At 38.2% G+C, this 20442-nt stretch overlaps 2 protein-coding genes across 4 annotated transcripts; both read right to left on the bottom strand.

The window, feature by feature from the left end:
* Nucleotides 1-251: 251 nt before the first annotated feature.
* Nucleotides 252-15283, bottom strand: fbxo25 (F-box protein 25). 3 transcript variants are annotated; one of them, XM_042389505.1, is made up of 10 exons: nucleotides 15187-15283; nucleotides 14142-14321; nucleotides 8189-8292; nucleotides 6200-6249; nucleotides 5973-6065; nucleotides 5780-5873; nucleotides 4172-4356; nucleotides 3778-3960; nucleotides 3196-3339; nucleotides 252-1050 (listed from the first exon to the last, which is right to left on the bottom strand). In XM_042389505.1, exons 2-10 carry the CDS (start codon nucleotides 14267-14269, stop codon nucleotides 961-963), a joined length of 1071 nt encoding a protein of 356 aa, XP_042245439.1. In that variant the 5' UTR covers nucleotides 14270-14321; nucleotides 15187-15283; the 3' UTR covers nucleotides 252-960. The 3 variants fall into 3 exon arrangements, with proteins under 3 accessions (XP_042245439.1, XP_042245437.1, XP_042245438.1); XM_042389503.1 differs by having other exon boundaries at nucleotides 3184-3339; XM_042389504.1 differs by having other exon boundaries at nucleotides 3184-3339; nucleotides 14142-14340; nucleotides 15187-15279.
* A 3308-nt stretch (nucleotides 15284-18591) lies between these two features.
* On the bottom strand, nucleotides 18592-19773 carry fam110c (family with sequence similarity 110 member C). The gene has a single exon (XM_042390923.1). The coding sequence runs from the start codon at nucleotides 19771-19773 to the stop codon at nucleotides 18721-18723; it is 1053 nt and encodes a 350-aa protein (XP_042246857.1). The 3' UTR covers nucleotides 18592-18720.
* Between the last annotated feature and the right edge of the window lie 669 nt (nucleotides 19774-20442).

Raw genomic sequence — 20442 nt, forward strand, 5'->3', positions numbered from 1 at the left:
CTGTGATGACTGTAAAATCCAAATCTAAGGACTGCAAACTATTATTATGCAAAGTCTAAAAAAGGAAGGACAATAATTTCCCTGTATGACCTAGTATAAAAAAAACAAAACAGAAACAAGTTTTTTGGAAATATTTAATTATTGTATAGCTAGTTCTTGTTCCATAAAAGTCATGATAGTACCATCAAAAGTGGTGGAATGTTAAAGAAATATTACAAAAGTTGGAGAAAGGATACAAACCCCCCCCCCCCCCCCCCCACTCTCCCCTTTTACATTTCCTGTTTGTCGCTTGACAGTTCTGACAAAAGTAGATTGTAAAAACTTGTACGCCTAATGTAGATTTACATTATTTTCTTTTAGTGTCAGTGCCTTCAATGTACATAGAGCACAGCAAGTATTCACAAAGGACAACATACAGATTGTAAACAGAGACTCAAACATGACATGCATTCAGTTATTGCAGAAAAACACCACAGTAACAAAACAGACCAAAAAGTAGAACAGTTTTAACCCATTAAATAAACAATAAACACATGACTCAGTTTATTCTGACGAACTGTAAATGGTCATCTTTTGCCATTTTCTTTATAAAACCAAACACATTTTTGTTCTATCATCACTTACCTAGCATAAACACGCTACAACCCCTTTTACATATAAATTCATGTAACATTTACATATTATTTTTTTCTTATAGAAAAAATAAGACAAACATTTGTGCAGAAGGAGGAAAAACATAAAAGTTCCTTTTATATTTGACCTATCACCAACATTCTCAAAATCAAGAAACATACATTGACTCTTTCCTATGTCTTATGGAAACATTTGTGCGTAAGGAAAAGAAGACATAAAAAAAGTCTTTTTTTTTTTAAGTTGAAGCCCTTTGTATTTGGGTAAAAGACATCAAGGTCTCGTACACACTCTTGGTTTTGGGAGTGAGGGCAAACTTCTCTTGAGGGTTTAGAATTTGAAGAGGTCGATAAAGTGCTGCGGAGAGATGGGCATGAGGCAGCTGTCTGGATCGTTGGCTGTGCACGGGTGGCCGCAGTCCTGGAAGACAGTCAACAAGCAAATCATTACCATGAAATCACCATGTTCACATGACACATAAAGTAGTACAGAGAAAACCTGGTTGCATCAGCTGTTAGTAAGTTCAAACTCTGCTAATAATGTAAGCGCACATACACCTACTAACTGTTGTGTAGCTAACTGACCCAACTGATAGCTGATTAAAGAGTATTAGCGGCCATTTGGAATATCATCGACATATGTTATTATGACAATAAGTGTCAATAATTGAGTTAACCGGCATCATCACAGATTTTAACTATAAATGCCTAGAATGTTTACGAAACTGGGAAGATTTTCACAATAACACAATATACCTGAAATTACGAAAACGTTATGACAGTAACATTAAACTGAATGACCAAATAAGGTTGCATAGTGGATATTTCCTTCTGACTCTTTATTTCATGAATACTACTAATTCTGAAACACACACATATCTCCATGTATACAAATAAATATAAAACAAAGTAACTTCACAAAGGATTGGCAGTTAAGTCTATTGCATGGTCCTTTTAAATTGTTATTTTTGTAAATTGTTACTAACAGCTTGTGATTACTTTGGATTAGACAGGGCTACAGATGTTTCATGGCGACCATTTACATATACTGAGGTCTTTACTTGCTCTAAGTTTTAATGGTACAACCAGATTTAGTAAATCACTAGTTTGAAACTAGTTAGTAGTTATATTCTTTGAGGGATTTACAAATAGCTGGTGCAACCTGATCCTGGAGGTTAGTAGACATATAAACATTTGTCTAAATATGAATGTTAGACAAAAAATGACAGCTGACCGTTTTCTTTCAGACACATGAAATTAAGACATTCAGAGGATATTATGATCCAGCAAAAACAAGATGATCCAAGAATGCGGTTAGAGGCTTTAGAAAGTCAGCGGAAAGTGTGGCACTGTTTACTAAACACTCCTGGAGCAAAACATGATGTCATCGAGTGAAATGGAGAACCGAACAAGACAAAGCTCAATGCAAAGCACAAGATAAAATCGGATCACTGGGGGGAACATGACAGAAGCTGGGAAATGACAACAACAGAAAGGCATGATGGGACAGAGGGTACCTTGAATAACAACGCCAGGTGGCGATCCTTAAAGAATCAGGGAGAAGAGGAACCAGCGGGAGAGGAAGGAGGAAACGGAGATGAGCAAGGAAAGGGAGAGGGCAGAGGTTAAAACAGTACAGGGACCAAGCCAAGGACTATAACAGGTTTTGTGGGTGGTAAATAATCAAAAGGGAGAAAAAAAGCGATTGCTGCAACTTTGATCCAAGCACTGTTAGTTTGTGTATATACAAATATTCCCCAGATGTTACTAACTCACACTTAACTTACATGTCTTACATGCAGTTAAAGATCAGACCTCATGAGTCAGTGAGGGCAAACAAGTCATTTTTTTTGACCTCTAACTGCTATATGTACATGTATGAGCACATGCGTTCACAGAATCCATTGTATTGGCTGACAGCAGCACTAATGTGTGCTTATATGCGTGACCTGTTTATTTCTTTTTGAATAATCAGAGCACTGTTCTGAAAACAGCATTTTTTTTTTTTACGCTGGTCTCAAGTTTTAACAGTAAATTGATCTGTAATAAGTCAAAGGAGAAAGACTTTTTTTCAGAGAGCCAAACATTTACAATATAAAGATAGGATTTCAGTAATTATTTCTAACATTTCTTGCTTGAAGCCTGCCAGAGAGAGCTATCAGTGTGAGAGAGGCTGTGTAACTGGATCAAAGTGTCTCTGAAGCTTTGTCTGAGTGTACAAAATGATAATGGATGTTTTGTCTCTTTGTCCCAGAAAATACAACGTATTCAATGTGTGTGTTCTGGTACTGACTTGAAGTACATACAGTGTAAAAGATATCAGTGATTTACACACACATCTGTTCCAGCTTCTACTGAGCTGTACAGTGATCAAAAAGTGATAAAAGCAAAAGCTAAACCCATCCTGTTAACCTTCTTTTAACATTGACCTCTAATATATTAGCTGCACAAGCGCCAATGTATGTAGGGAATGTATGAACAGTTTAACCCAAAGTTAAGTACTGTGATGAGGTGTTTTCTACATGACATAAATGTGGTTGTAGGTTTGTTTCACCTTCTTGTTTACCTTCCAGAAGAGGATGCTACAGTGTTTGCAGAAGTGCAAGGTGTCGCCGTACTGCTCCTTCATTGGGTAATGCTTCTGTAGGGTGAAGTACATTAGCTTCCAGTCCACGTTGTCACTCTTGGTTAAGACCAAATTCCTACAGAACTGCATTTACATAAAGACACAAGCGCACAAACACACACACACACACACACACACACACACGCGAATGGAAAGAAACACACAGTTTGAAGCCATTTATCAACCCTTTAAAACACAGGGGACAGGAATGTAATTATAACTGGAACAAAATGTAATTACATATAATTGAGGACAATTTCTCATTAACACTAAACCCGCGTGGGTGTTTATGCGATAAGTGTGAGTTGAGTGTGTTTGTTTGTGTGTGTGTGTTTGAGAGAGAGAGCGAGAGAGATATCACTATGAATGGTGAGTAAACTGTGACAATCCTGCCCTCTAGTGGTCAACAGGTGAACTGTTTTTGGTAATAATGCTTAACCAAAAGCTACTATTTTCAAGTATATTCCCTTTTAAATTCCAGAGAAAATCTGTGTCTCATGATTGCATATGTTGTTCTCTTACCTGTTTGTCTGCAAAGTGAAAGTGGCACAGATTCTTCCACAACGTCCTGTTCTCACTGAGGATGTGCAGCGTAGGTGAGGCCTGTCCCAGGTTGATGATGTCATGGGCATCGGATAGGTTGTAGAGGATCTTATTATGCATGAGCAGTGGCAAGTCGCTGAATGACTTGCCATTGCACATTTGCTGAGGAGATAATCATCGATGAGAACTTTAATATTCTTACATCACAAAAGAGCTTTTCCACTGAGGTTGAAGTGTTATGATTCATTTACTGTTTAGCATTGAATGTGCAATTCAACCATATTTCACAATTCTCACTCATTAAACTAAACTTGCAAGTGGATGCAGCGTGACAAGTGAGCGATACATACACATACATCAGTAAACTTTCTACCTTGGGGATCTGCAGGTTGTTGAGCTGCTGCTGCCATTTGAGAATGGTCTCCAGTCGGCATAACCAGATGTTGACGTTGCCCACGAGGACACACTTGCCAACATGAATCGTCAGACTGTGGAGTGTTGAGCTCAGGTCCTCCAGCAGCTCCTTGACAAGGCGCGGATTGTACTGGTCCTCTACGACTAGTGTCCAAATGAAAAAACAAAAAAAAATATATGACAAACATTAGCAGCCAAAACCTGACCAAGCAAACAAAAATACCCTGTAATATCTGGTGGTTACAATAATCATAATGTAATAAAATCTTTCCTTTTCCAAGATGCCACTAAAATTAATGGGTAAGTCTGGCAATTTTCTATATTTTTCTTGTTGTCAACAAATCTCATGTGCAGAGCCAAACCAACAATAAATTGATCTACTTACAAGTATTTTGTGTGTATCCAAAGCCTGATTTATTGTATTCATCTGCACATAGACCCCTGTTGTTGTCCATAAACTATTAAAAACATGTCAGTGAGACACACTTTTACACTGGGTGATATGTTCTTTCATCACAAAGAGTTTGGATGGGTAGTTTGTTTAGAAACGGCTCCAAAGACTAACAACAGCGATGACATTTTCAGTCTCCGGAGAGTAGTTCTGTGTAAGGCAGGCGCCACTGCCCACGCGCAGGAACACTGTTCTGTTTATAGTGTTTCACAAGGTTTTTGTGGTACATATCACAACCTTCCGACTTAGAAAATTTATGTGCTCCGTTATTAGTCTTTGGAGCCATTTCTAAACAAACTAATGCGCCCAAACTCTTTGTGGAGAAGGAACATGTCACCCAGTACAGCGGTTTGGCTCATTAACTTGTTTTTAACAGTTTTTGGACAACAACGCAGGTCTACAGCAGAGAAGAATACGATACATGAGACTTTGGATACACACACAATACTTGTTAGCAGGATCAATTCATTGTTGGTTTGGCTCTGCACATGAGATTTGTTGACAGTGAGAAAAATCTGGAAAATCACCAGCCATAAGTTTCTTCATAAGAGAACCTAAAAATATCTATAACTGCATGGAAGAAAAAGGAAAATATGAAGATTAATGGGTATTTGGAAAAAAGATATTTTATGTTCATTGCTGAAAATAACCAATATTTGTCTGACGCACATATAGGCAGCCTCAGATTGCAAAAAAATTATCTAAATATCATTGAAAAGACTGATGAAAAATACTTTAAAACCACAGTTTCAAATGAACACTGCTGACTTAAGTGTATTATTTATCTTACCCTATAAGTATCACAATATACTGCACATGTGGCAGACTGAACTTCAGTCTCGATCTGTAGTCTGCTCCACCAGGAACCACAACCCCATAATGATGGAGCACACTGGTCCTACAGGTTTTGTGGTTAGGCACTCAGTACAGTGAGACTGCCATGACTAAACAGTAACATCTTCTGACTTTTCAGAGTCTTACCATTTGGAAAAGACATTCTGTAAAATATAAAGGTCCTACTAACAAAGTTGGACATAAGAAAGAGTACTTAGAAAGGGTCTGCCTGCACAGTATGTCCACAGAACAAGCAATCATGCCCATCCCAGGTCCACTTACCCTTTCGTACAATCTTCTCCAGTATGTTGAAATAGTTTTTCTGGGCTGCTCCACTCAAAGACGTCAGCTGAGACCTGGCTATTAGCTGGAAAAGCTGTGGGTGAGGGACAGAGTTAAGACAGTAAGAGGCACATAAGTGGTACAACAATTTCCAGAGTATTAATCTTGAATATGTGTGATCGTCATTGCTCACCTTTGCCACATAGTTGAATCTTCTCAAGTCCTGAATGGCACTGGAAAAGTCTAGACGGTTGAGCGCTTCACCGAGTGTGCAGTATCCATGTCGCTGTACACAAAAAAACCACACAAACACACATACAGTTCAATAAAGAATAATTTTATTAAAATATACACTGCTGTTTCAACCAACCGCAAGTAAAATCTGTATGTGAAAATCCTAGAAACTGATCAAGCACTCACTTCTTTTGTGCTGCCTTTCTGCACGTAGATCCATTTATCCCTGAAAACAACTAAAGACAAAAAAACACAGTTGGTTGGAGTGAATGTACATAATGTGTAGTGGGTGGACAAAAAATGATGAGCACCTGTGCAATCTAATGCAGTTTAATACAAAACCCTCACAGCAAATGTAAAGTTTGTATAGATTATAGGTGTTTGTTCAATTTTATTACAGCAGTGTATTAGATGGGTTACCTTTTAAGTCTAAAGTCTGTGATGTTGTTGTGCTGGATTGCATTGTATTTGTACACTGTCTTTACTTTAGAGGGGGCTGAAACATTTGCATACATTTGACTTCAAACATTTCTGCCAGTTTCAACAAACACTGAACATCATGACCTTCCAAAATACAGAATTTGTCATGGGGCTGATGTATTGGATTACATGAAATTGCACAGCTGTTTTTATTTATTTTATTTATTGTGTCCACCCTCTCTATGTGCTATGGCTGTTCAAATTCCATATAATAATTAAACTTTAAAAGGATGAGCTTAGAGCATATCTATACTTATCCACTTCTTCAAACTGCTGCAATTGTTTTAGATTAAAATGCATGAAGCACAGCTGCAAAGTTCAGCTTTTTAGACAAAGAGAAATGTGGACTGCATTTTAGGAAGCTGACTAGTCATGCAAAATGTTAATGACAGGGTGCACTGCCAAGACTGATGGCAGCTAGCTCTGCTTTTCTGTACCTGCCCACTATGAATCAATACACTGAAAATATGAAAATGATTACATACAAAGACAATATTATAGCCCATTACAAATTATGTTTCTTTTTTGTCACATGCAACATGTATCCTACATTAAACAAAAAACTCTTAGAATGTGTAAATTTGCTGGGATGAGAAGACTCAGTGGAAACTGTATGCAGAGACCTAATTATGGGAGAGGGACAGAGCAAACCACCTGAAATGTCAAATTTGTTTCTCATGTGTAACATGCCAGGTTTAAACTGAGCTGGCCTCAGGTCCTGTTGACAAAAAGGTGTGGCATCAGGACCTGAGGCCAGCTGTACAACGATCAGCTTAAATTGTCGGTTGCTGTCCCGCATACCAGGCTGACACATGCATACAAGGTCCTGTTATCTACAGTCAGTGTTACACAGGAGACACTGTTGATTATCCACCATTTATGTCTTAATAGTGTTTTATAGGAAGAGGTGGCATGCAGTAGTTAGTAGGTGTATACAAAGACACAGGCAATGTCCCAATATAAACATACTCCATTACAAGTAACAGTCCTGCATTACATATTGCCAGTGGTGTTTTAATGTTATAGCTGGTAGCTGTGGAGCTGATTTGAACGATTTCATATAATATTGGGTAGTTTTATCTGTAACAGTGGGTCATATTTTGTGGGTAATAGCTTAACCTGCAAGACAACTAGTAACTAGCTGTCAAATATATGTAGTGGAGTAGAAGATTAACAACATAAAGTGGAAGTACTCGAGCACCTAAAAATTGTACTTACAGTAAGAACAGAACTTAAGTAAATATACTCATTCAAGTCTGTGCTATGTGGAGATACAGAGCACTCAAATCCATTTTGAAAGCCACATATGCTACACAGCACTGCACAAAATCCTGAAAAGGTTGCCCTCCCTGAAACACACATCTAAGTATTACAAATAGATCCCAAAACATATCATTCAAAAAGAGATATAATCACAGAGGAATATTTCAAATGTAATACTCACGTTTAGCTGTAATATAGGGTACTGTGTATTTCTGTATGACAATCTCTCTCGATAAAGTAACAAATGAATAAAGAGTCTCAATAAATCTCAATGCAAACAAAGCTTTCAATAGGTGGTAGACACTTCACTGCAATTATGACTTGTGCCTACCGGTACTTCTGCTTGGCTTTTTTTGTACAAAGGGCCTTTCATTTTCATACCACAAACTCTTCACAAAGCCAAAATAATGATTATGTGTTGCTGCAACTCACACTGAGATTTGGTATTGTTGTTGTAGAAGTCCTTTTTCCTCTTTGTGGTGGTGAGCTCACAAACATCTCCAACAAACAGATTTTCTTTGTTGTCACAGCAGAGCCTGTTTAGACAGAGTGAGCATGGGAGGAATTTGTTAATAATACTGCACACGAGTGTGACCAATGTACCTAAAATACACTGTATTTACAAACCACTGCAAAGAGTCCTGGAGCAAGCCTTTGTAGGGCATGATGGTTCCTACGCAGGTGACAGTACTGCCGTATTTGGTGTGGGACAAAATGTTTGAGTTACAATTTATAATCCATTCTAAATAGCACAGTTAGCCAATGAAAAGAAACTAAACAGGGAGTAAATGCCCATTGATTATTCTGATAAAAAAGCTAGCTGCTGCATTTTGGCATTAATTGCAAAAATGTGCAGACTGAGACATTGAAGTAAAGGCAATCAAAATAGTCAAGATGTGAAATTATAATGATTCACAGCGTCTGTTATGATGTAGGAGACACTGCAGATGGAAGACATATATCAAAGTCTGAGAGACAGAATTATAGATGTGACTCAGACAGTTTTTTTTTCTCAGAAAACAGGCAAAACATAATGAAATCCTGATCTGATCTCTGTTATTTCTGGCAGTCGTTCTGGGCGCCATTGGATATATAAGTGGCCTTGTTATTACTGATAAGATAGTTCTCAACATTTTGGCAGCTGACCTGGACTTGACATCAAGTTGAATTGGGGGGCTTGAAATGGCTCAGCTCCAATAGAACACATGTAACATGTAACATCATGTTAATGAACTGTGTACTGATTATAAATAGGTCTGTGTTGTGCATGCTTTATAAATCAAGACCATAAGCCCTTGTTACAGGGAGAACTACTCTACTCTTTGTATCCAGTCCTACTATATAAAGCTGCCAATTAAGGGAACATCTGGAAGGACTTTGTATGTATGAGTTGAAGTTAATACTTCTACATATCACATAATATTAACATTTTCTCCCAAATGTGTCAAATCAGTTGCTTTGATCAGTTACTATGTACAGTATACAATCACCTTTGTTTGTAGTTTGCATCTGTTTGTTCTCTTTCTACCTGAGGTTACATCCATGGAGACAACAAGCTGCAGTCCCTTGTAATTTGCTCCTACTGTGCCTTTTTTAATATAAATGATTTGAAAAAATATAGCTTTTTTCTCACCACAGTGAGAAAAATGCTATATTTTTTTCTGCAAATAAAACAGAATTAGATCAAATAAAATAAAGCCAAACGTGTGATCTGCACCAAGATGTATTCCTCTGTAAATAGACACTCTCTAATGACCTTTAACTGACAGATCAAAGGCCTGGACTGGACTGCTGTTTGATTCTCCATGCATTACTAATACATTGGCTGAAGCTGAGCACCTGACTGGAAACAATACCAACTAGGGGGAGCATGATATATCAGTCAGCTGATCATACTGGATGATAATACCTTAAAAATATGTTATTAGTGTTTGGGATGATATCAGAATCATGCCAAATGCATCACATTAATTTAATAGATAGACAATTCATTGTTAATTACATCTGTGTAAAGGTTTGCTTGCATTTATACATTTATTTTGTTTTCTAGCTGACTCACTTACTTAGCTGGATGTAGTGCTGGAGCTAAGTGCAACCCATTTGAGAATATAACGTTTTACGCAGTCAGATTACCTGCACATACTTTAATCAAAGAAGATTTTATTTTGTTGCTTGGAATAGCCTCTTCTACGCACAGGGTACAGAGCTACCGAGAGCTGAAACAATTAGTCTGTTAATCGTTTGGTCAATCAACAGAAAATGACCAATCACCATTTTGGTAGTCAGTTAATCTTTTTGGTAATTTTTCAAGCAAAAATAGCAAACATCTGCTGGTTTCTGCTCCTCAAATAAGGGGATTTGTGGCTTTTCTTTTTATATACTGTAGTAAACTGAATATCTTTGAGTTTTGTGTTCTTGAGTTCTGTTTTCTGACTCAGTTAATCAAGAAAATAATCAAAAAGTTAATTCATAATGAAATAATTGTTAGTTGTGGCCTAAGAGCTTTCCTATCCCTGTTTGCACAGGCACCCTGAACAACCAAAAGACATCACCAGTGCAGCAACAAAGACATGATCCCTCAACACACACTACAAGTTCTGTTTGATGGAATGCAGCCGAGCAAGAGACACATCTGGAAACTGAACCTCGGATTTCACAGTGGTTCCTTGACTTTTTACATCAACCGTGTGACCAAGGTTTCTTCTTAAAAAGAATGTGATAGGATCACAGTACAATCAACTTGACCACACTAATCTCTGATTCTTAAATAAATGAATACTCTGCATTTATGACAGATTTATATGCCTTACTGCTTTAGAGACTGACTGATAAGATGGTTTACATGGTTTGGCCCCAGAGAACATGCAACAGGGTATTTACTCTTATAAAAAATACAAAGGCTAACTTATGTTCATATGCTTCCAGAAGCTGGAATATTCACCTTAACAAAATGATCGGTCACAATGCGGGTGAACACACATGCTATTGGATTAAGAAACTTATTTACTTTTTCTCTATCGTAAGCAAAGGCATAGCTTTGCTTGTCTGCCTGCGAAGTCAACTAATCGGGGTGAATGAGCTCTACAGTAATCCCTCGTCTCTATCCATTTATCCAATTGCACAGGCGTACACACAAACCCACATGCAAGCACTGTAATCTGTCACAGTGAATTACAAGCGAGGAATGCAATAGCCCGGCGTTTCGCACAGGTTGCATGCAGAGCAACGGCCTCGACAGACCCAATAAGAGACATCACACAGCAGCAGGGACGTTCAGAAGGATTTGTGGATATTTAAACTATATCCTGAAATACATGAGCGACAGTAAGAGGAAGAGGGCCATGTAGGAAGTTATATGAACAAGGAAGATTTAGCTGTTGCACTTACTCTTACATTTTGCATTCAAATAGCATTTATTATCTGCTAGAGGATGACATAGTGTTAGATAAATCATCCGTCAGAGAAAAGGAGGAAGTGAGGTTCAAATACTTGGCTGACACTTAACTTTCGAGCAGCTATCTGGCACTTGAGTGTTTGCAGATAATAGGAGACAAAGGTTTGTTGGTGCTAGGAGATACATGATCGAAACAACTTCTGTGACACTGTGTACCACGCTAGTTACCATCATAATGCTCCTCTTGCAGCCTGCCTGTGTTGGGTCTGCCAAATGTACCTCCGTTGTATGAGGTCATTTGCCTTTCCGAGCGAGGTTGCACTTGGAGAGCGGCCAATTTGAAGAGATGATGTCACTGGTCATTGTCTGATGCCGTGTCTTTGCCTTTTAGTGAGAAGACTGCTGACAAGCTGATGTGGCACTGTGAGGTTCTATTGGTTGATCGATTGAAAAGGCAGCATTGTGACCTGACGGAGACATCACCAACTAGCGCTGAGATTCCCACTACCACTTACTTTATATCTGTACCAAGCAGCTAAGAAATACAGTGAAGAAATGTGATGTCATGTACAGTATGGACTAATAAATCCATATTAAACCTTCAGTGCACCATTTAGGCATTTTCTGTAAAAACAACATATGCAAACACCCTCCACAAAACACACAGTATATGAAGTAGGAGTGTGAGACAAATAGACTGAAAAGGATGTCTCTCCTGTCTTGTCTCTCCCTTTTATGTGACACTGATTGCCAGTTGGGATGCACCAAAACAGCCCATGTTTCCTGCAGATAACAAGGCAAGCTAGACTGCCCACAGGGGTGCATGTAATACAGACAAGGAAAAAACTAAAATAGCAAAGCATGTTTTTAGTTCAGCTGCCCTTAACAAACAGCCAACAAAGAAAATACTTTTGGGACTGACAGTATTATAAAAGCGCACAACAGGCATTGTTTGAACTTGAGGTTATTCTTGTGTACTCGTATGAACCAGTATGTTGACATTCATCACACAACTTCAATCAAAAGCCTCTAAGACACAATTCACATGTTGCACCATTTACAAACATCCCAAAGGTATTCCAAGAGATGTATAGAAGAAAGTTCAATGCTGACTTTCTGTGCCAGCACTATATACAGTACCAGTCGAAAGTTTAGACACACTTTCTCTTTGAAATGAATGGGAAAGTGTGTCTAAACTTTTGACTGGTGCTGTAGAATTTCAATCAACTTTCAATTGTGCCCTGACAGAGTTGTGAAGATTCATAGATGCCTATGTATGGGATAGAGGAACAACTGAGGCGAGCATTGTGTTCATTGTGTCTCCTGATGCCTTATTAATCCTACAACATAACTTAATATATCATCATAATGACAGGGAACTTACAGAGAGATAATCAATCACTTCATGTGCCAATCAATAAGTCACATTGCAAAAAAACAGGAAATCTATAGTTTTCAATGATGACATAAGCTTTTGCTGTTTAACTCAATGTTATTGTATTACAGCAGGTTACATGTTACAACCAAGTTGCATGACATGTTTTAAAGGTGTGTTCATAAATATCTTGAGTGTGTGTGTTGCTTTGAAAGTCAAATCAGTTCACACACAAAAACACCTGATCTCAATGATCTACATGAGGTAAAAACACAAACATGTTACATGTCAGCAACATCTTCCTCTTCCTCTTTAACATCCACCTCAATTATACTTTTAGTATTTATCTTCGGTTTAACAGGATGTATACGCTGACAAGTTGGTCTCATGTAAAATTACCCTCTTGTGTCTCAACACAACTCTATATTCAACTCTGACTGTTGCCATGACACCCCCTTGTTAACAAGAGGCTGTAATTGTGGGATGCAAATCACCTCCTTATCAAAGACTATGCTTTGGCCCTGATAAGAGTTGACTGATCGATTTTCTTGCTCACAGTGAGTAGCCATGGCCTTATCAGTACAGTCTGGTCAAGAAGTTTACCAGTGTTATCATCTACTGATGGCCCTGCCGCTGCCTCCTTTTTCCACTGGTCTACTAAGCATTTTCACAACAGTTTGCCATTTCAATTTCAACTCTATTATTATCCTGGAGGAAAGTTGAAGCAAGGCATTATTAACACATACTATATCTCATAGAAATGCATTGGTCACAGTAAACAACAACAATCCATGGTCAAAACATATCATCTCTCGCCATCACTAGTCAAAATGCTGCATGCCCCCTCTATTCCCCTTCATTTCTTGTCAAGCTCTCTACCGTCCTCTTTTTAATAAAGGAAAAAATTCTCCCAAAATGTAGCTGACAATGGTGTAAGGTATTTTGTGGAAGTGGGAAAGTCAAATCAACATCCAAGTAACCTTTGGCAGTCATTAGATTCCGCTTTTAAACAGAGTTGCAGGGCTAATCAGATGTAATCTACTCTTGGCTACACTGGTTTCATAAAATTGAATCCTGATGGGCTAAGAAAAGAAATATGCATCTACACTGTATTTTAAAGCATTTTAAATGCTGTTATTACAACTCAAATTTCTTGACCTACATAGGAGCACTACAATTTAACAAAAAAGTATGAAATAAAGCAACTTTTGATAGATTTACTGTTGAGCTCTAACTCCAACTAAGGGCTGGTTGATATGGCCAAAATCAATAATATGATGATAGTAAGATATCGCTCTCTTCATAATACTTTTATATATACAAAATCACATATAAAATAATAAATTTTAGAATTGATGTTTAATGGAGCAAACTGTGTTAACTTTTCACTGCAGTATTTTGTAAACAATACTGGAAGTAAACATTAATGCATGTGACAATTGTGTACTGAGGATCTAATACACTTTTAAAATGAGTATTTGGTCAATTAAGTGTTATCTAGACTGGTAAAAAACTGAATTCAATAAAGATATACAGTTTGATGAAGACAGTACTGATCTAACAACACTATTAAAAGGCAGATATAGGTGATAAAGGTTAACGTGATATGCTCTTACTCTTTCAGGTCTATCTCTCTGTTGTTGTCGTCCAACTCATGTCCATAGAGGACAATCCTCTTCCAGCCATGTTCTGTCTTTGTCCAGCTCCATCCTGGCGACCTCCAGTCCTTTCCCAAGAAAGGCATTTTAGCTGGAGGTGGGAGTGTGAGCAGAGATGGTCGCTGCCTCTCCAAACACCTGGAGGGTTCACAAGATGCTGTTAAAAGAGGATTTATCTTTGAGCTTTGGCTTGTATGGAAGTAAAGAAAGGCCATAATAATTTATATCATATAAGCAACTGTTTTAGGGTTAAAAAATTCTGAAAATTCTCATTTTCAATAGTCAAAAAACTATACTCAAGTTGCTAAAATTTATTTTTTGATTTAAAAATTCAAGTTGAGTCAAAAAATCTAGACTGAGGATAATCAATCGATCAGACCTCTGTCCTATCGGATTAAGGTCTATCAGTCATTTCATCTATATGTGACTGGAACCCCGGGACACTTGTGACCCTGAAAGATAAAATAAACTGCACCAGTTGAAATTACCTTCTGGATATTTAAAGAGGAGGATTCAAACCAACCAAACAAACAAAAACAAACAAGAAAACCAATGCAATAGATTCAGTAAATATAAAGAAAAGTGGTTAAATTTCCGAAGTTGGTATTTAGTTGCTTAATCATCTGTTTAATTTTGGCCTTTCTTTGCTTCCATATATATTATAGATATATTGATTCATACCAACATCTGCAAAAACAGCTGCCAAATAACAAACAGTTAGTTATCTATGTTTTCGCTCTATTGATGGTTTAACATAGATGCACAATGGCACACAGAGCCAGATATTTTTCATAACACACCTGACAACGACTGTGGCGCATTTACCTTCAGCATTTGAAAAAATAACAAGAGACTTTAGCTTTAGCAAGAGCTGTCTGAGTCGTTTTAACGATAAAAAACAAGAATTAGACGAGCTGTCAGTCGGTTCAACACCTACAATCACGACTGTAAGAACTGGAAGAATCTCAACAACACTAGCTTACAGCTGGGAATTTCTACAAACCTTGACAGGCAGTTGCGACTTCTTTGATGTGTCGTCCGTTTCTGCTTCTGTTTCTTGTCGCCCAGCCTGCAGTGCTGGAAATATTGACGGAAGTAAACACAGTGCGGACACTCGCATTCGTCTCCGCCCCTGCTGTTCTCTGATTGGACGATACGTCACTATTTTGCTTGTTGCTACCCAGAGCCGCGTCGTGGATTGGCTGACCGCAGCTGTCAATCACTGCCTTTTTTCATCCCTTCTGTTTTGTTGGGGCTTTCTGCTACACGTGACAGAGGACTGCGCACATGTACTTATGTTTTGATTTTGAGATGGGGGATGGGGACAGCACAACTGGACAGCTGTGTGTCATTGAGGTACATTTCTATAACACATAGCGTTTTAAAATGCTTAATTAATACGTGATTTTAGCAACCAGAAGCTTCACGTTCAGACCTTATATGATTTATGGCATTTTATCTGGGTCATTGCTTTACTGTTGTGGATCCTTCCTGTTCTAATGTCATTAATATCATTGTAAATTTTATTGTGACACTTGGGTTTGCCATAATTCTGTCCAAATTTTGACATGTAGGCTAAATATATCTTCGATTTGTTGTATTTATCAGAGTAGTTGTAGTCTTTTGTCATTTCAAATATGTCCAAGTCAAGTCTCAGATCCTTTAGGGATCTCATAAGAACATTCCCACGTAGGATACACCAACATTTGATCATTTTTCTCTACAAGGCCTGCCTTTAAAAAAGAAAAAAAAAAACAACTGATCCTGGACGTATAGGAGTCAAAACTTCTGCTTTCAAGTGTCAAATTAAGTCAAGTCTGCAGGGATTCAAGGGCTGCAACATGTCATTATTTTCTTTATTGCTCTGTCTATAGTATGTCAGAAAACAAATGTGAAAAATGTATGCCTCTATAATGTCTTAGAGGCCAAAGTGACATCTTCAAAAGGTCTTGTTTTGCCTAAACAACAGTCCAAAACTCAAAGATATTTGTTTTAATAACATTAATGACACATAAAAGCTTAAAATCCTCACATTTGAGAGGCAACCAGACAATGTTTGGTGTTTTTCCTTTAAAAAAATGACTAAAACACTTATTCAATTATCAGAATAGTTGAATTTTAATTTTCTGTTGATCAACTAATACCTTAATCAACTAATTGTTGTAGTTCCAGATTCAAGTCTTAAGTAGGAGCAGTCAAGACCAGGTGTCTCAAGTCCTATTTTTTGTGTAATGAGTCTTTAGTCTCAAGTCTACACATGCATGTTCATCAGTGACAGGAAGCACAAGGTCTGAATAGCTACTTCCATTACATTAAGCTTTGCTGGCAAAAGCACTAATGCAAAACCTGTTGCTTTGTCTCCCTCAAATTAACTAAAAATAACATATAAAGCATCTGTCCAGACCGGTTAATATTGTTCCTCTGGGCATTGTTACATTTGATTACAGTGCAGTCAGAGGTTTGGCACAGTTTGACTGACCTATTAACATGGAGTTTCAAGTAGATTCAGTCTTGTTGTTAGGTACTGCCCCCTTTAGGCCCTATATGGTAAATTCAAAATTGTTTTTAATCACTAGAGTCTGTGTGTTATGTGTCTTTGTCCACAGATAACTACTCACAAACATATGTTTTCTGTACAATTTGCAAAAATAATCGCATTAAAACATTTGAATACAACACAGATTCACTTTTCTCTCAATTGCCACCGATCAATTCAATGTTTTGTCCAAAATGAATAAATTTCAGTGGCAATTTAATAGTTTACTTGTAAAAAATACTAACTTTATTTCTGCTTTATAAAACAAGATTTACAGGGTACTTCAGTAGAAAACAATGTTAGACAGGCAGCAGCAAAAACAGTTATTAGTGGTGGTTTGGGTAATGGGTGGGGTCACATTGCTGTTGTGTTTAGAAGTGTGGTAATAGAGCGTAATAAGAGCTTAATAACACCTTTAGAAAAGACACTTATAAGACCACAACAATGCAAGTAGTGTACACTTTCAGTCAGTTGACCCATATTGTGAACTTTATACATTTCTGTTGGATGAAGCAGAGGTTTTAATGCCACTGGAAGTTATAATACTTCTTTCAATTTGTTATTTTTCCCCACCGAATCAATAACTGAACATCAAGCGATAACTTTAGGGTCTTGCCACAAACATGTGGAGAGGGCAGGACATGACTTGCCTTGATGTGAAACAGTCAGTCAGCCCTCTGGAGAAATGAAAGGTGTGTCTACAACACGAGTGCAGCTGAGTAATGTGTATGCACTCATATACTGTATACATACAGTAAATATTATTAGATTCAGTGTTTGAGCCAACAATAGTCTGTCCTTTGCTTTTTTTCCAACTCATGTTACGACCTCTGCGCTTTGATCAGGAGGCCATGACAAAGAAACCTGGCTAGAAGACAGAAAGAGAGGGAGAAAGTGGGGAAGAGACAAAGCAGACAAAGATTGGGATGGAAGTGGAGATACAGTTACAACGGGTCACTGGACTTAAGCCTATCAGATTATTTAGGTACATTCCTCTCACACAGGACTTGGGGAACAACTGATTCCTTAGCTGGGAAGTAACTACATCCCTCAAGCTGTTTAGTTTGGCTGCAGTTAAATTTAATGATTTTACTAGTTTTATCGCTGTCAATAAGAATTAATAACATGCAAGTAGCACAGCTCTCTTATTGACTTTTTTATATTTTAACTATGTGTGTGTTTGTTAGTGTGTGTGTGTGCGTGTGTGTGTGTGTGTGTGTATGTATGTGTGCAATGGAATGTACACCTTTCACCTGGAGAGAAATGGGGAATGCACTCGTTAGATTAGAAACCTCGAAAGAGACAGGTTACATAAATTGTGATTTAAGGGCACTTTCATGCTTGTGGTGGTCTAAAGGTGCTGCTGAGGAACATAACTTATGAACACTGATATTAGATGACCTGAAATATTTATGGCAAGAATCTCAATTCCCTAACACAACATGTAAGCCAATAACTAGACTTTTTTTGAGTAATAAGAGTATTCAGTATTCAGATGTAACAGAGTTTTAAAAAAATTAGAAATATGAGTGTTCTCATATGCAACTATGTGATAAAAGATGAAACTGCATGTACTTAAACATTTCCAAGTTGACAAATGTTAGGAAAATAACAATGTTAGTGTGTCTGTGTGTTTTGTGGGGGCCTGCGGCGTTCTGCATATCTCAAACATGACAAAAACAAAGTCTGCTAGCTGTATGCAAGTTTGAACAGAACCATCGTCTTTTGCTGAGGAGTGTCAGCAGAAATTGGCACACAAATGCAGTACACACAAAGACTGAAGGAGAGTGATATAGGTGCACACACACATACATGAACACACAAACACACGCATACATACATACAGTAAAGAAGTCAATATTTTCCACAGCGTAAAGTCACAAATCACCTGTAGCTGCTTTGGATAAAATGGAATGGATAAAATGGATAAAATGTATCATCTAACAGTTTCAGGCAAGTATTTGGCATGCAGGGCTTGAAAAAATCATTTTTGAGAAAATCTCAATCAAGGTCTCTTAATTTTTTCCCTGTCTCTTTAGCATTTTTGCAGCTGTAAAGCCATTTGATAATCCGTGCATTGCGCTCAATAACTGACGTCCCCTGGCGTATCTTTCCATGTAAATCATCCTCCAGTAGCCCATCACTGTCACCACTGTTCCTGGAGAATCCATCGTCTGATGTAGAGACGCTGATGCTTCGGATGTTTATTGCAATTTCGTCTGAACGTGCAGAGAAGTTCTCCTTCCCCAAAGACTTGATTACCTCACCATCCAGCCCGCAGTACATGAAAAAAGCATCAAAATCTGCGAAATTTTTGGAGTACCTGGAACTGATGTCAGAGTGAGAGCGACTGATGCCTTTGCCGGATCGTTTAAACTCAGGAACCTTAAGGAGACTAACAGATTTATTCTCAACAGCAGCTGTCACATTTGTCCCAGAATCATTGTTTTTGGTGGTGTGTTGTTCTACTAATCCATCCTTCCTCCTCTCAGGGTGAGAAGTAACTACAATTGAGCTACATTCCTTTACAGATTCCTCAGGGGTGGTGATTTTTTCCTTGTTGCCTTCAGACTCACATTCCTTATCTGCTGCCTCAGGTAGAGTAACGTTTTTATTCATAGTGCTGTGCAGCAACTTACGTGTTTTATGGTGTTTCCGGACATTTGGAGACCCTCTCAATAATTCACACTTCTGCCTATAAAGTAGAAGGGAGTCTGGTCGTTTTTTGGAACTGGACCGGCGTACCTGCCCGGGTGAGCAGTTTTGTGCACCACATGTGGCCTCAGGTGAGTCACTCCTTGTGACAAGTTTGCCACCACGGTTTGAACTCCGGTTAGAAGACCCGGTGCTACTCACAGAAGCGGATCCGAGACTGATCACTGGCTCCTGAGTCGAGTTGACCACCTGCTGGCTCTTGACATATTTTGGTTTGCTTGCAGCGAGCCTCTCCACCGCACTCATGCGCCCTTTTGTCTCACTCTCCAGTTCCATTTGCTTTCGAAGGTATTCAGGACCCTTCACTAGGATTTTTGTGGTATCGCTGGTTGTCTCCATTGTGGCTTTAGCGTTGATTCAAATCAGTTATTCCTAAGCAGCAGGTATAGTAATCCTTTCCTGTTCTGTACCGTCTATCCAGTGTTGGAGGTAAAAGATTCCATTCAAGCCCGTTCTTTGCCTGAGCACGTATCACAACAGGAGAATTCACCTTGTCTGTTCGAACACACATCACATTACCCCACCCATCCTGTGTAAGACTAGCTTTGACCAAACACAAGCCTGTTCAAAGTACACCTGATACCATCACTAGTGAGAACAGTGAAAGCTGACACTGCCACACTTTTTTTCTTTTCTTTTCCTGGTGGAAATGTGGCCCTTGATCCTTGTTGCTCAATGCGAGACAAAATCTTACATGTCTGCCTCTAAGAAAACCTGGTTCTGTCTTTACTTAGTGCTCTCCGCTGTCTTTCATTGACTCTTTTACCAGAGAAACTGACTCATCAAACAGACTTGGCACTTAAAACAATTCTAATATTTCGCAATAAATACTGACCGCAGCTTATTCATTGTTTAATTATGCGCAATGAGTATAATGTCCCAGACTGGGATTATTAAAAGCAGATCGATTGTAGTAACTATCTGTGAAAACCGTTAAATTGGTATTATATTTTCCTGAAGAAAATAAATATATTTTATGGCTTTTTATGTCAACATTTTGGTTTCATT

Source organism: Thunnus maccoyii, chromosome 17, assembly GCF_910596095.1.
Source record: "Thunnus maccoyii chromosome 17, fThuMac1.1, whole genome shotgun sequence".
NCBI lineage: Eukaryota > Metazoa > Chordata > Actinopteri > Scombriformes > Scombridae > Thunnus > Thunnus maccoyii.